Below are 16223 nucleotides of genomic sequence, written 5' to 3'. Positions count from 1 at the left end.
TATTACATACAGTAGATGTCAGTCAGCACACCCCAAGTTTGGAGAAGCTGGCTTGAGTCCATCATGGAAGCTAAGCAATTTACTGCTGTGGAGGGGTCAGCAACAAAATTTATTTTAGCCACCTGAACTAAGACTTACCTTTATAATATTTTCACTGCTTTACCTTTTTTTCAGACAGTGAAATCCAACAGGAAATTGAAGTTAATATATAATTTTCTTCAAAGCCAGACTCTGTTGAGAAAACAGTGATTTAATATAACTGAACACAGCAGCTGCTGGTCTACCGCTGCCTTGATCAGTTACTTTGTTTGTGTTATTCTGTGACTTTGGCATTTAAAAGGGTTAGGTCAGATTCACCAGTCACACAATAACACAAACGAACTAACTGATTACAGCAGTGGTAGACCAGCAGCTCTCGTGTTCAGCAAACATTAAATTACTGTTTTTGTCAATGGAGTCTGGTGACTTTGACAAGAACATAGATGGGAGACTGAAGCTGTCAACGCCTCTCCCGTTGGAACAGGCTTTTATCAATATGGTGTAAACTTCAAGTGATATTGATTGTTTTAGGTTGGGATTGTTTTGTTGCTGATCCCTCCACAGCAGTACATTGCCTAGCTTCTGTGTCAGACTCCAGCCTGCTTCTCTAAACCGGTGGTGTGCTGACTGACATCTACTGTATGTAAAACACTGACTATGGATAAGTACTAAATACAACCCCACTTCAAAAAATCCGAACTATCCCTTTAAATCTAGCATTCGAGCCTTTATAATTTGAGATTATCATGGTACAAGTTCCTCTATGAATTTGTGCTTAATCATTTATTTTGTGGTAAAATGAATAAGGGGGCTGTGTTTTCTAATGCAGTGCTATTGTTGGTCTGAACACAGCCATACATCAGAAAGAATATAAATGTAGTACTCCTACATCAATGAGTGTCTGTACTGTGTGTGGTTTACCTGATGTTTTTGTTGATTGAGGAGAGACAGCTCCATGTCCTGGTTAGGTGAGCTGTTAAGCTGGCAGCGAAGTGGTGTGTCAGTTGATGCCTTTTGTTTATTGCGACACATGCAAACCAGGAAGAAGAGGCAAGCGATGACCAATGGGATTGCAATCGCAGGGATTAAGATGAACAGGATCTCCTTCCTGGGATTCTCTGGAGGCTCTGAAGATTGTAAGATTATAGAGATAGCAGCAGGTTAATCTCTCTGATTTGTAATGCATTAACACAGTTCATTTGTTTTTTCTTTGAATACATCATCAGTGCTGTCAAGATACATAAAACTATCACCCTGATTTAATGTTCTACAAATGTATTTTTTTTCCTTTGACAGTTATAAGAAAGGCTTTTATCTTATGGGCACTTGATGTGATGAGACATCACCACAAACCATCACCAATAACATCACCATGGATAATTCAAGTTTAAAACCACAGGCCCCACCAACTCTCCTACCCAGAAACCAAAAAACACAGACTTTGTGGTGGGTTTGCCTCTCTTTTCTGTGTTTCTTTGTAGTCATTTTGTGTCTCTTTGAGTTAATTGTGTGTTCTTTTGGTCATTTTTGTGTCTCTTTGAAGTCATTTTTTGTACTTTTTGGTCATTTTTTTCTCTTTGGCATCATTTTGTGTCTTTTTTGATCGTTTTGTGGGCCTGTGCCTTTAAGGCTTGTTTGGTAATCCATCCAAGGGTGTGGCCCTAATGAAACAAATGTGAAAAAATATTTAAAAAATAATTGAAAAACTACAGAGGGCCTGGTGAGACTTGGATCTCAGATCTTAGATCTAACAGTGAGACAGAGACAAACTGTATTTCCACACATCGGAAAACTATAAGGGAAAATTTGTCACTACAGATTTAATTATAACTGGCAGTGTGCTTAAAGCATCTGTAAAGCTGGACCAATTCCATGGCAACCAGCAGCAATATATTGTACACTATAGCAGTGATGCCCACCCCTGATCCTACAGTACCTGCATAGCACTGAATATTTTGCATTTAAAATATCAAAGCTCTGGCAACTGTCTAACTGAATTAGTCCGACACTGCATCTCGAACAGCAGCTGCACATTTTTGCCTCATCTCATGGCTTTTTTTAGCAGGAAACAGGCCTTTTTTCCTGACACTTAAAATAACTACCCTGTAGAAAGTTTCAATAATTAGCAATGGTGCGCAGAGAGGCAAAAATAGAACATACCAGTAACTGCCCCTGCTGAAGTACTGTGCTTTTTCAAGCTCAAACAGTTTACATGAAAAAATAAAACCACACCGTTTATATGCTAAGTGGACGACCACCTGTGTGACTTCTTAACCCAAAGCCACCTGCTCCCAGCCAACAGATCCACATGCTTCAGCAGAGAAAAGGAGGGGATATGAGAGGCCACTTTGTGCGCCAAGAAATGGGAAAAGTTCAGGCTTTACAGAAGTTGACTTCTGTTGACCTTAAAAATGTCAAAGGACATTTTTCTACAGTAGCTAGTAATAACACTGTCTGCAGTTTGACTGGGTCCTGAGGTCAACCATGCAAAGACACTGCATAATGCCATCAACAGGGGGATGTGGACAGTAGCGGTTCTAGCCTAAATCATACATACATGGTCGCCCTTTACAAATCTCTTCTGCTCTCTGTATCTCGCACGGTGGAGTTATGCCCCAATGCACGCGCACACACACACACACACCACACACACACACACACACACACGCACACGCACACGCACACACACACACACACACACACACACAAACACACACGCATTACAGGTGAGCACACTAGAGCGCGGCTCAGGCCGCATTTTCCTGACTGAACCCTCCCGAGTCTGACGCAGTTTGTTACCTGGCATAGTTATTGTTACGGACAGTGTGTAACACGCTGCTCACACAGCAGCACAACACAGCACTGGACACACACTCAACTGGAACGGAGCCTGTGTTGCGGCCAGGTATTGTCACGTAAATAACAAATTCCAGCACTTGAATAGGCCAGAGCACAACAGCTCCTGCCGCCCCCCCCACACATCATGACAAAGTGCCGCAAACGCCCATTTGGCCCATATCAGGATCCGCTACTGGATGTGGAAACTGGAAAGCATGCCAATAGATTCTATAGCACATGATTAACTTGCAGGACAAAAGGACATCTAAAGAAACATCCACCACTGCACTGCAGTGTAACGTTACAAATGATGTGTTGACAGATTACTCACAGTACTGTCCTGCATTACAGCTACCCACAGTCTCTTATTTCAGCTCCCCTCTAGTCTGAAAGAATCTTGTTGGTCCCATCATGATAAAAGATGATGTCTCAGTTGTCTTTCACACATTCATTAAGTGACAATAATGGAATAAAGTCCCTAAACTGTTCCAGGGGAGGCAGCAGCATCTGTTGTTCACGCAAGCATTTTCTAACCAACCAACCACTAACACTAAACTCAATTATTCAATACATGTTGACAATAGATTATCATACATCACAGTGTCCTGCACCCACAGTGGTAAAGTGATACTTTTGTTCACACAACATGCCAGCAGAGAACTTAAAAGGCATTGTCACTGTTGGAGGGCAGTCCAGACTACGGCACTCAAACCGCCAGCCTCCTCTCAGAGAAGGTTCCAGGACATCCAGAGTGTCATCTTCAACTGGATGGGTTCTCTCTAGAGGATCACCATCACCAGTTCTGGAACACCAAGCTGGGACCCATGGACCGTCCCATTGTATGCTGTCCCAGAAGCTGAAAAATGCAGCAGCCAGGCTGGTCCAGCCAGTGGAGTCCACTGACAATGGGCAGATACTAGAGCGGGTTGTGCTGTAGCAGTTTGTGGAGGGACTGCTGGCTGGCAAGCTGGAGTAATGTGGTGTCACCACCCTGCAGACCTGGCAGCCGCCATCATCCTCACAAAGCCGTCCACCCCAGGGGAACATGCATCAGAGGGTTGGCCATCTCAAAAAATGTAAAACCCTGCCCACTCTCCTGCATCACTTGCTCAGTCCTCCCTTCATCATCACTCTTATTCTCCCTCTGCTTTATCTCCACTTCAGATAGACAAACACCAGAGCCAAACACTTCCACAGGGATTGCTTACTCATGAAGGTCGGCCAATTGGTTCTGATTACTCGCCCTCTCTCTATTCAGGTGGGACATACAGCATTCTAGCAAGGATTTAAGGGGGTATACCTCAGGTGATGGTGGATTTGGGCTGTATGCAGTCTATAATTTTTGCCCTGAATGTCTGTTGGTTGACCTACTAGCCTTTGTGCCCATTGCCTCTCATTGTAGATCCATTTGGGCGTACTGGGATGAACCTCATTGGGCAGTTTCATGGGAGCACATGTGGATATCACTTTGTGTTAGTCCTGGTGAAATTTGCGTCATGATATCTCAAGGCAGTGCCCCTGCGCACTATCTCTGCAAAGAGTGTTGCACAGGTGCTGTCATAGGTCATCTCCCAAGCTGGGATCCCAAGAGAGATCCTAATTGACCAGAGCACCTTGTTAATATCACACACACTGTGGGAACTAGTGTGTACCACCCTCAAACCATCAGCTTTGTCAAGCATTTGAACAGAACTTTAGATTCCATGAATGTTACAGTCAGTTTGCTGCTTGACTTTTAACTAAGAGTGACTCAGGTGCTTATTTAGACATGAGACTGATATGTAAAAATGCCATTACATTTACATAGGATGTTTGTGTCTAAAAGGGGCTTAATTGTTGCCACAAAAATACAATGTAGTGTCAACATATGATACTAAGGCAAGAGTGGCCATCAGCATACACCGTTGGAGGGTGGTATCTGCCACTGGAACACATCACATGCATGACATACATGAATGTGAAGTACATCTGGTGTACATAACACTTATTATGTTACCTGAAAGTAACCTGAAAATGTTAACAATCCAAGTAACCGTTAAGAATACATTGGTTGCATTATGGTACTTACTGCAGGGCTGGATGTCACACAGGTCCACCCTGACCTGAGGGTCCAGGGTGAAACACCAGGGCGCCTGCATCTGGCCCCCTGGGTTACGACAGAAGTTGTGACTTCCCCAGAGTTCGGGGTATTCCTGGGACAGGTGGTGACTGTGAGGGTACTGAGCGCTCCACGGCTGGCAGTGATGACCAGATTTAGTGATGCTGACTGTGCCCCTGTAGTCAGCCCCGCTTCCATTGTAGCAGCTGTGGTCTGTGGGGGAATCTGTGGAGCAGACAGTGAGTGTGTCTCAAATTGCATCCTTCCATTACATATTACACTTCAATGTAGTGCACTCTGTACACTACGCACTCCTTGCGTGGTGCACTAATATCAACAGGGTAATGTCTCAAATAGCACACTGCTGTTTTGCACTTATCAGAAGTGACGACAGCTTTTTTTTTTCTTTTTAAAAAAATATTTTTCCGTCGTTATTGCTGCTGTCTCTGCCCACACATAAACCAAACTTACACAACATCAATGCTGATAAAAATGTGCTGCTGTAGCTAGGAGTAAGTTAACTAGCTAACGAATGCTAACGTTAGCACTCGCATTATTGTTCGTAGTACCAAATCATTACAGACCCAACAAACATTACTGACGGCTTGTATTAGACAGCAATATTTGTACTTGGTGCAAAAAAATTCATCATTCCACTCTCTTCCAACTTTTGGACCGTTTTGAGTGCGCCAGTAGTACACTGCATATTCCCATGCTATGCAGTGTGAATGCACTTAGCTGGTTGTGCACTCAAAATATTAATTATTTAGTACACAAGTATGTGATTTGAGACACACTGAGTGACTCAGTGTGAGTGCTCCTACAGACTATACCAGAGTTGACTTACATTTAGTGGGTTTACAAAATGATTGCATATTCAGAACTTGTCTATTTTTCAGTTGGTTCAGTGACTGACTTGTTCAAATATTACTCTGTTCACTTTCTATATTTCACATTGTAGAGCTTGAAGGTACAGATGGTAAATTACAACTAATAAAAAAATTACTTTTTGTCATGTTTGCTTAAGCTGTTACTACATCCATGCAGTATACATGAGACAGATAAAGTGTGAAAAAAATCATGTTCCTCTGCCTCCTCCTAGTGCTTCTAATAGCATTTGCAAGAATAAACACTGGATAAATGAAAACATCCAATCAGAGACGAGGAGTCTCAAATGGAGCTGTCAGTCATGTCAATGTCAATCCCTTTTCCACCAAAATAAGCGCCTGTGCGCGTGTTTTTAAACAAGGGTAAAACAGCTAAAAGTATAGGCTATAGACTCCTTTCCCACTGCCAGACGATGAGAATAGCTCTGCAGCAGATGAGTGTGCCTTTCTGTGTGTGGGTTTTTTTTTTTTTGGTGTGTCACATTCTACGTCATGGACAAGCCATAGAACAGGTAAACAGTAGAGAGTAACATGGAGACCTATGAAAACTTTATGATGGTAACTTCTTTTTATTTGTCTCTTACTTATTCACTCTCTCTTTCAAACTCCATGCAGATTAATTTGGAATGCTATCTGAGCGCTGCTTGGGCGAAGACAGGTGGTATTTTGTGATGGCTCTTCATGGTATTTCACCTGTGAAGGTGCTAGAATTAGTTTGCTCATGCGGATTGTGTTCCCATTAATGCTGATCAGAGCAAGAGGTGACCCATGACTACTGCAGAGTCATTTGGCCCAGGTGTCAGAGCAGATTAAAACCTTTCCCATTTCATTAAAAAGCCAGATGTTAGGAGGTCTTAGCAGGTTTTTGTGCAATGGGTAAGGGGCTTCTGTTACTACATGTGAACTGTGGTCAAACTGTCAAACTAGGCAGCACTGATCAAATATTGACTCAGGCTGGAGGGCGACGCTTGATTCATATTTGATTAGCGCAACCTAGTTTCACAGTTCATGAGCAGTGATTGACATGCATGACAGCTGCATTGACTCCTCTGATTGGTTGTTTCTGCTCAGCCACAGTGGAATCAAATGGCATCAGAAGCACTGTGATGAGGAGTAGATGAAACATGATTTAATGCACAGATTATCTGTCTCATATACTACTGTCTGGATATAATGCTAATTTCAGTAAATATGACTAAAGCTATTTCTATAAAAGTTACCACTCCAGTGTAAATATAGCAAAGCTAGATAATACATTGATTCCTGCTTTGATGGAACACTTAAACATGATTATTATTGTTCTTTCTTTTGGGGATACTTTAGCCTTTAATTGACAGGACAGGTGTGTGTGTGTGTGTGTGTGTGTGTGTGTGTGTGTTTTGGGGGGGGCAGGAAATGGCCACAGGCTGGAGTCGAACCCGGGCCCCTGCGGCAACAGCCTTGTACATGGGGTGTCTGCTCTATCCACTAAGCCACCGACGCCCCATTATTGTTATTTCTAAAAGAAAAATAACAGACTAAAATGAAAAGACTGATATCTGTGTTATGTCCGTGTGTTAAGTACAGAGCTGGAGTCAGGATGTGGTAAGCCTAGCTTAGCATAAAGACTGGTAGAAGGTTAAAGCAGCAAGCCTGGCTTTATCCAGTTTATCCACAACACTCCATACATTTACATGCACAGTTAAATGGAGCTACGGTTTTAGCTCAACTTGGCCATTTAATTGGACTACTGTCCTTTTCCCAGTATACAAGCATGGAAGGGGAATTGTGGTTTGCCACATACTATTGTTGAGCACAGGTTTTGGTTTTGGTCTCTGTGCAGGCACAAACCTGGCAACCACACTGGGATGACAAGACTTCAGGAAGCTACACACAGTCACTGCAACCAGCTATTGATAAAACAATAGTTCCAGCACTAACTCACATTACAATCACAAACTGTTAATGTTTTTTCCATGTCTGTTGGTGAACAAGAAGATACAATGTACATTGCTTCGAGTCTTAATGCTAAGCTAAGCTAACCAAATCCCAATTCCAACTCTGTGCTTAACACACAGACATGAGGATAATATCTATCTGAACATCTCATTCTTAAAAAGAAATGATATGTGAGTATTTCCCAACTGTTGGACGATTCGTTTAGCAATCATGACATCACGGGATAATTCATGATGAGCCTTGAAGCTGTAAAAAAACTACCTCAGTGAAGTGCCAAATCTGATAGTATTTATATTTAAGGTGTATTTATATTTATCCACAAGACCAACACGGTATGTGTATTCTGTACCAGCTCTTCCTAATCTGCACCAGCCCCTAGCTGACAGGTCTGCCACGAGTCATTTTCTGTGTTCATGTTTGATTGAACTCATGGGTAATTGCATCACTTAATACTTTAAGAAGGAACAATGTTGACTGAATTACCCAGACACAAAGGCCAAAAGCATACTTTTACAGACACTGACTGGCTGTTTATACTTTGGGTTTGATGGGATTCCTCTGCACTTCTGAGTGCATTAAACAGGTAAGATAAAATGACAGTCTATGTAAAGAATGTCATTGAATGGATAAATGACGTCAGTTTCAGTAAATTTTTGGTTAATTGCCCAGCCCCACTTAGTATTACATTGCTAAACTAGCTGTAAATTGTTGTAAAAAATGTTACATTAATTTCCATGGGCAGGGTGCTTTTACATCAGTATCTGTCATGTGTACATCCACCTACATGGACCCAGTTTTTCTGGTGGCACTCCAATCCTCATACAGGATGCAGCATCAGGCGTGCCTGGCCGTGGCAGTAGATGGCAGGTGGGGAGTTCCAGCTGCATGAGGATCATGGGATTGGATCGGGCAATGGTGTACTCTGTGTGGCACAGGTCGTTCTCCAGGGCCTCACACTCATCTCGACAGAGCTGACGCCGCCGAGGGGCCCGAGTGCCCTCGTCACATAAGGGGAAGACGTAGTAGCAGAAGGACGGGATGGCAAAATTGGAGCACTGATCTGACAGGTGGGTGGAGGTGCCAATCATAGTGAAGGCAGCTTGGAGGAAGGAAGTGGAGACATATGTCATGTTTATGTAATCTCAGATATATAATTATACCAAATTGTTAACTGATAGCAGAGTAATCTAAGAGAGTCAGTTGATTTTCTTACTTGTGAGATGATTTTCTTACCTGTGATGCGATTTTCACTCTCCCCTTGCATCTGCAGAGACTCGACATAAATGCTTTGGTTGCCAATGAAGCGAGCACAGGCAATGCCTCGGTATGGCTGGCAGAAACCTTTTTCATGTGACCTGAAAAGAAAAACAATTTATATTTTAAGCACAATTTTAAAAAAGTAGAGAAAGACAGCAAAAAAAGGAAAAAAGAGAGAAAACCAAAAATTAAGTCACCTTATTGACCCCGGGGAGTAACTACATTTTTATAGCAGCCACTTACAACTACTACTAGAGCTATGTACTGTGGGCTAATGATGTGTATAAAATATATATGACCCTTTCCTGTATGTAACAAACTGATAAAATATCTAATATGTAATCAGCTAGTTTTAGCTAATTACAATTGCCATGGGTCAAGGGCAATTTGATCTCAAAGAAATTCTTGAAATGACTATGACCTCTTATATACTATGACCTCACAAAAAACTTCTTGGTTAAGTTTAGGAAAAGACTGTGGTTTCTGTTCAAATAAACTGAGCATAACGTGAGTTCAGGCAGGACACAATGTCAACCCCAGCTGCTTCCTCTCCAAGCCGCTTTGCAACCCACCTCATACCCAGCTCCTCTTTTTCATGTTGTGTCTGACTAATCAATGTAATTTCTGTTTGTCATTGATGCTGGCTCTATTCTGTCCCCATGGGGTATTTGCTGCTGCTCTCCCTGCCTTATGCTTCACCTGCATGGAAGGGCAGGGAGGTTTGCTCTCTCTGCCTCAGGCTTTCCTCATATGCACGTGAAAGAGAGAGTGCTGTCTCCACCTTAGTTGTTTTTTTGTACAGGCCCAAGGAAGGGCAGAGAGGCCCCAGAACAGAGCCATGAAGCCAAATATAATACTACAATGGAAATGAAGTTTTCTTTGACAAAAGTGGTCCTCACTGAAATATGTTTGATGCTACTTAAACAAAGTCAGTCTATCAGTTGTGTGTTGTTTTTGATTTTGACACCACTCACTAATAACATGGGTGGGAATCACCAGAGGATCCATGATACGATATTATCACAATACTTAAGTCTAGATACAATATTAATTTGATTATAAACATGTTGCGATATGCTGAGTATTGTGACATACTGCAATTCATTACCTTATTTCAACTGTAAATTATGTAGCCAAAGGAAAACTTTGTCAACATCTGTTTTATATAATAAGATAGTTTTCAGTCTATTCATCTCACTTCAGCCATGTTTTTGCAGCAGGAAAATGTATCTAGTGAACTGAAAAAGCAACTGATTGTATTTCCCCAGAAGGCTACCTAAAGTTTCATTTGTATTTGTCATATTAATGGTTTACATATGTGTGATGATACGATATTGCCACACAAAAATATTGCGATACTATGCTCTATCAATTCTTTCCCCCTGTCCCTAACTGATAAATTAAGGTAGACATCTGTTTTATGTAACAGGCTTTGATCCCTTCTTCTCCATTCTAAAGAAGTCTGGAAGGGAAGTAGAAGTGTATTCCTCTGACTTGGCTGCAACTTTATGTTATTGGATAAAACTGAAGTTGATTAAGTTTTCCTCTAAGGACATAATTTACAGTTGAAACAAGATAATAAATCGCAATATATTACAATATATTTTATTGCAATACTCAGCACATCGCAACATATTTAAATTTGCAATAATATTGTATCTTGACCTAAGTACCTTGATAATATCGTATCCTTGATCCTCTGGTGTTTCACACCCCGATTATTAGTAAGTGGTGGTTTGCAATAACAGCTGGGTCAAACTTAAAAGCACCAATAGACTCTGTAACAGTAGCATCACATATTGCAACATATTTAAAATTGCAATAATATTGTATTATTACTTAAGTATCATGATAATATTGAATTGTGAATCCTCTGGTGAGTCCCACCCCTGGTATAGACTGGGGCAGGGATGATGTTTTTTGTAGCGTCGCCCTGGTTCCCTCAAGAGGAAGCCTGCTTTGTGCCAAACAGCATAGAAGAAACACTGACTTTTTTAATGTGAAACTGGTCTATTCAGTGTTTTTACTAGTGTTAATCACCGGGTAGAGGCTGGCCGAGGTTGATTTGAGAGGCAGAGACCTCTGTGGATAACTCGACTCCCAGTAAAAACTTCCTAAACAATGAACACTGAAAAAATTCTAATCAGGAGTTTTTTCAGCTGGTTGCAGTCTGCAATCCTAGTGCTACCGTGGCACAGTACATCTAACTCACACTCCTAGTGTGACAAAGTTGGCCTACTTCATTTTACTATTTTAGCACACTTGGAAATGCAACAACTACTTGATTAATTTATTTATTGATTGTCAGAAAAGTAATCGGTAACTGTTTCGATGTTCAATGCCAAACATTTGCTGGTTCCAGCTTCTCAGATGAGGGAATTGTTACATTTCTTCATACATTAAAGTAAACTGAAGATGTTTACATCTCAAAACAAGACACCTAAAAATGTGACGAGGGCAACATGAAATTTTTTACTATTTTCTGATATTTAACAGATAAAACAACTAATCAAACAATTAAAAAAATCATTGGCAGTTCAATTCATAATGAAAGTAATCAGTTGCAGCTTGAAATACAGTAGGACCACCTCTTCCTTTTACAGGGACTAGTGCTGTAACAATGCTGGAGTTTCTAACTTTGATACAATCTCTTTAAAAATATCAATACTTGATGCAGTTTTTGATACCACTGGGCAAACTGACATTGAGCAAATATAATTCACAGTTAGTATTACTACTGCTAGTAGTAGCAGCAACAGCAGAATGGTGATTGTAGTAAACTTAAACAATAAGAGGGAGCAAGAAAGCCTTGCTAATAGCAATGTATTGACATGTCTATATTTTTGACAACACTAACTAGGGCACAGTAGTTCTACCAATAATTCCTCTGTTCTAAAGGACACCTGTGACTTTATACTGATAATGTGGCACTGTAAAACTACCATTTATAAAATCTACTATCAGTGAAAAAAAACTGTTAAGAAGCTAAGGCCCCAGTCACACAGGAAGTGCACTGCACTGCCCTTTAAAAAAAAAGAAAAAAGAATGCAACAAGTAAAAAATGCTTGCTGCCCCTTTTTATTGTTGCCAGGCAAACACCCTATCACCTTACCCTAACCCTTTCGTGTAATCAACCTGTTGTTTATTTTTATTAGTTTTTTTATTTTACCTATTTCACAGTAATTAGTTGGTGGGTTTGAAAATGGACAGGCAGAGGGTACTTGCTGTAGCTCTGGTTGAGGGAGAGAGGCTGTCAGCAAATAGTTTGTTGGGCACAGGGAAACTGAGATCTGTGTGGGCACATAAGACCCAGAAAAAGAGGGTGGATCATGGGAAGTATCATCAGCTGGTCTTGGAGCTTCACTTCCATGATGGCCATTTCAAGAACTGCACTGACATGCTTCCACGCCTGCTGTTTTCTATTGAAATGGTGGTAACTGAGGTTTGTAAAGTCATACAGCTCTGGGCATCCAGCAGCTGCTACCACCAGTTTCTCCTCACCAATTGTAAACTTGTTGTCATGACTACCACAGAAGGCCTGCCTCTCAAATCATCCACTTGGACAATGGAAAAAAAACAAAGACGACGTGGGGCGCTTTTATGCTCTGAGTTGAAGTTTTTTCAATTCGAGAAATTCAGAGCACTCTGGCAAAAACAGCAAGCGCCTAATGTACAGAAACTCAGGGCACATAGCAACACAAAATCAGCAAACAAAAAGCTTGCTGATTCTCATTTCTCCAGGGTCTACCCATTGGTCCGACAGCCCATTGGTCCAACCATATTAAACCCACTGTTCCGAAGTCCTGTTGTTCCGAAATCATCATAAAGCCCTGTGGTTAAGGTCTGGTTAGGTTTAGGCACAAAAACCACTTGGTTAGAGTTAGGAAAAGATCGTGGTGTGGGTTAAAATGGAAAAGAAAGCGGCAAACATATAAGCCGTGAGCCTGCTTCGCCTCAAGCCTTTCCCAGCTGACCCAGAGCCGGTCGCGGCGCACCATCAAGGCAGAAATACGCCTGCCGGGAGCCATTTAGCACCGCGGAGAGCTCCCTGCCCAACCCCGAGCCCAGAGTTAATAACAGGAGGTTATGCTGTTTCATTCTCTTCTCTCTATGACACTTGTATCTTGACCAGTAGCCTACTTTTGTTGCGTTGCTGATCCTCTATGGTACACAAATACCGTACATACAGTATAGCCTAGTATAATCACATATCGGAACAACGGGACATCGGACTAATGAGAGGTCGGAACAATGAGGGGTCGGAACAATGCTACGGCACCCATTTCTCCAGCTGCTAAAACACTTTCTGTGTGAACGGGCCTAAGGCTCTAAACTGTGACACTTCCAAACAAATCCATGCTGAAATCCAGGTGTGTTTTATGCTTATTAAACAAAAAGACAACTGTAATAACTAAGGCAAGGTTTATTAACAAAACGGAATGACATGATGTGACATGATGCGATGGTCAACAGAAAATATCAGAGCCTAATTTACCTTCTTTATCTGAATGTCGCCATACCACTGTGTGAACAGGAAAAATAATGTGAAACCACACCCCTGCGCCAATGTGCAGCCTAATCACACAACAAAGGCTAGGTACATATTCTGGTTCCTACACTTATGCTGTCACTTTGACTTGTCTTATGAACTTTACAAGGAAATGTAAACGCTACCAATTATTGTTTGAACAGATAAAAGGACATTTTACCCTGCCTAGTGCCCCCCTGATGAATACTCCCTCTCCCCCAGCTCTTAATAAACTACATTAAATGAGTCATATTGCTGGCTGATGAGATAAGCTCCCTGGAAGAGGCATACAGAAACAGTTGGTCTGACTGAGGACATGAATCAGCATTCTTTCCAGCTCAGAGCAGGCCTGTCCAAACCACTGGCTTGTGTCTGACTGCTGGTCGAGGAATCTATTCTGAGCCCATTCTGGTGAGTCAAAGCCACGAGAGAGAGAGAGAGAGAGAGAGAGAGAGAGAGAGAGAGAGAGAGAGAGAGAGACAGACAGACAGACAGACAGACAGAGACAGAGAGACAGAGAAAGAGAAAAGGCTGAATGTCGTGCTACCCTCATGGTTTGGTTACATTAATCAGGGCAGCACAGCACAATATCTTCACCCTTTCTAATAGTCAGTCAAAGCAGTAGAGGTATGAGAGCTGACATGTCTTTGCATGCCCATTCTAGCTTTGGGCAGGCTCTTCTAACACCATTTCAACTACTAAATGTGAGGATATTTATTAATTACAGTCATTTCCTAAATACCAATGTTTGAATCCACACTCACTACTACAGATCTTTAACTAGTCTAATTAAGGAAATGGCTATTAGCTGTGGTAATTTACAAATCTAATCTGAATTCAAACCCAAAACTTTAATTCTTACCACAGAATCATTCTAAAACATAAACATGATCCAAAACCAACGAGTTGACCGTACATTTTACATAATTTTCAGACTGACTGTATGGCCAGGCAACTCAATAGCCTATCTGTTATTTTTTTGACAGATGAAAAATGTATTATATCACTTATAGAGTATACCATATCATATCACCATTTTGTGAGTTTCCATCATTTTTAAAGTACATTTGACTAAAAAAAATTGCACTTCTTAAAAATATTTCTTTGACCTTGAGGCTTTCAATAGGCTTTCACTCTGATGTGCTGCTGCATTGCAATGCTTTTTTCTTGTGCCTTCACTCTGATGGAAATAATGTGTTTAGCTGTATTTTGGCAAAAAAAAAAAACCCACTTGACTAGATGTACAGATGGACAGCACAGGGGTGGGTACCACTGCAGTAGTGGTTTGAGAGGTTTCCTGCTGTGAAAACCTAATTACATTGAATTACATTGGAACTGTAGACCACAGACGCTGTTCTCCTTCAAAGGCACTACAAACACAACAAAGAAAATATTATCTTTTTAAAGCTATATCCCATGTTACAGGGTGGGAGTGGCTGTTACTTAAAAGATCTTAATTTTAAAACTTGTTTACAAAAATTCTGTCTGTGATGAAAATATTCTCAGTGTGGAGGGCTTTTCTTACTGTTGCTGCAGGACAGGGGTGTCCAAGCTGATTCAATGGGAGCCAGATTAGACAATGTGAAAATACCTGGGGGCCAGCTGTTTATCACATCATATGGGTTGTTAGAAAAACCCTGTACAAATGGGACTCAACTGTTTCATTTTTCAATGGAAAAAGAATTCAAATCTGCTGACTTTACACTTCTTTGCTGTAGGGCTGTGTATTGGCAAGAATCTGGTGATACGATACATATCATGATAAAAGGGTTACGATATAATTTATGCAATACTGTAAGCTAGGTGATATTGTGGTATATCTTAATAGAATTTTAGGAAAACCTTAATAAAGAACAGCCCACCGCATGCATACATTTTGAATAAAAAAGTTATTTTTTGATGCAATCAGAACAGTAGGCTCTCAACACAAAATGATCCACTGCCACATATTTTTTTCATGTCAACTATTAAAGATCGATACAGTATTTTTGAGAATCAATGCAGTAACACAAAACATAAAATCATGATACTCAAGTGAATCAATATTTTCTTACAACCCTACTTTGCTGTGGCCATGTGTGCTACTTAGTAGGTCTGCTGTTAGGTAACTGTTAGTTTGTTTGTTTATCATCTGTTAATGAAAACACATTAGCTTCACCTGTGTAGCTCCTCCTTGATGCATGGCTACAAACTGCATGATAGTCCTGCCATCATGAGGTGAACAGAAAGAATGCATATGATCTTACTTGATTAACCAATATTGTGTAGTGGGCCAAATATAGTATATTAAACAACAAGCTGAAACTGTTTAAAATTGCTCCATGGGCCTGATTGGCCCCTGGGCCAAACTTAATATATGCCTGCTGTAGGACATTTATCACACACAGACACTCTGACAAACACATTCATGTATAGAGGGTGTTTACTTACGGTTCATCTGGGCCATGTGTGGGCATCTGTCCTGTGAGTATATAAATAAAACAATAAATACAACATTAGAAACTGTGTAACCAAGCACATAATTCATATTTAAGAGGGACCTGTTGGCTTTATGACTACATGCAAGGGACCACCATGGCGTCTTGGTTACTTAAAAAACTACCAATTAGACTTAACAGTTTTTACAGTGCAATAAGCA

The 16223-nt window shown here is 41.0% G+C and overlaps 1 protein-coding gene across 3 annotated transcripts in view; it reads right to left on the bottom strand.

Moving 5' to 3' along the window:
• ror2 (receptor tyrosine kinase-like orphan receptor 2) overlaps positions 1-16223 on the bottom strand; it is a 92366-nt gene that overhangs the window by 3697 nt on the left and 72446 nt on the right. For all 3 annotated transcript variants that reach the window (XM_033647657.2, XM_033647659.2, XM_078162032.1), the window contains 5 exons: positions 16016-16046; positions 9034-9155; positions 8585-8899; positions 4946-5200; positions 961-1166 (listed from right to left, as the gene is read on the bottom strand). In XM_033647657.2, the coding sequence (XP_033503548.2) occupies positions 961-1166; positions 4946-5200; positions 8585-8899; positions 9034-9155; positions 16016-16046 (929 nt within the window). The remainder of the gene's footprint in view (positions 1-960; positions 1167-4945; positions 5201-8584; positions 8900-9033; positions 9156-16015; positions 16047-16223) is intronic.

The sequence above is a fragment of the Epinephelus lanceolatus genome, chromosome 19 (assembly GCF_041903045.1).
Source record: "Epinephelus lanceolatus isolate andai-2023 chromosome 19, ASM4190304v1, whole genome shotgun sequence".
Taxonomy (NCBI): Eukaryota; Metazoa; Chordata; class Actinopteri; order Perciformes; family Serranidae; genus Epinephelus; species Epinephelus lanceolatus.
The sequence above is the reverse complement of the archived record's forward strand: the minus strand, read 5'-3'. Positions and strand labels throughout refer to the sequence as shown.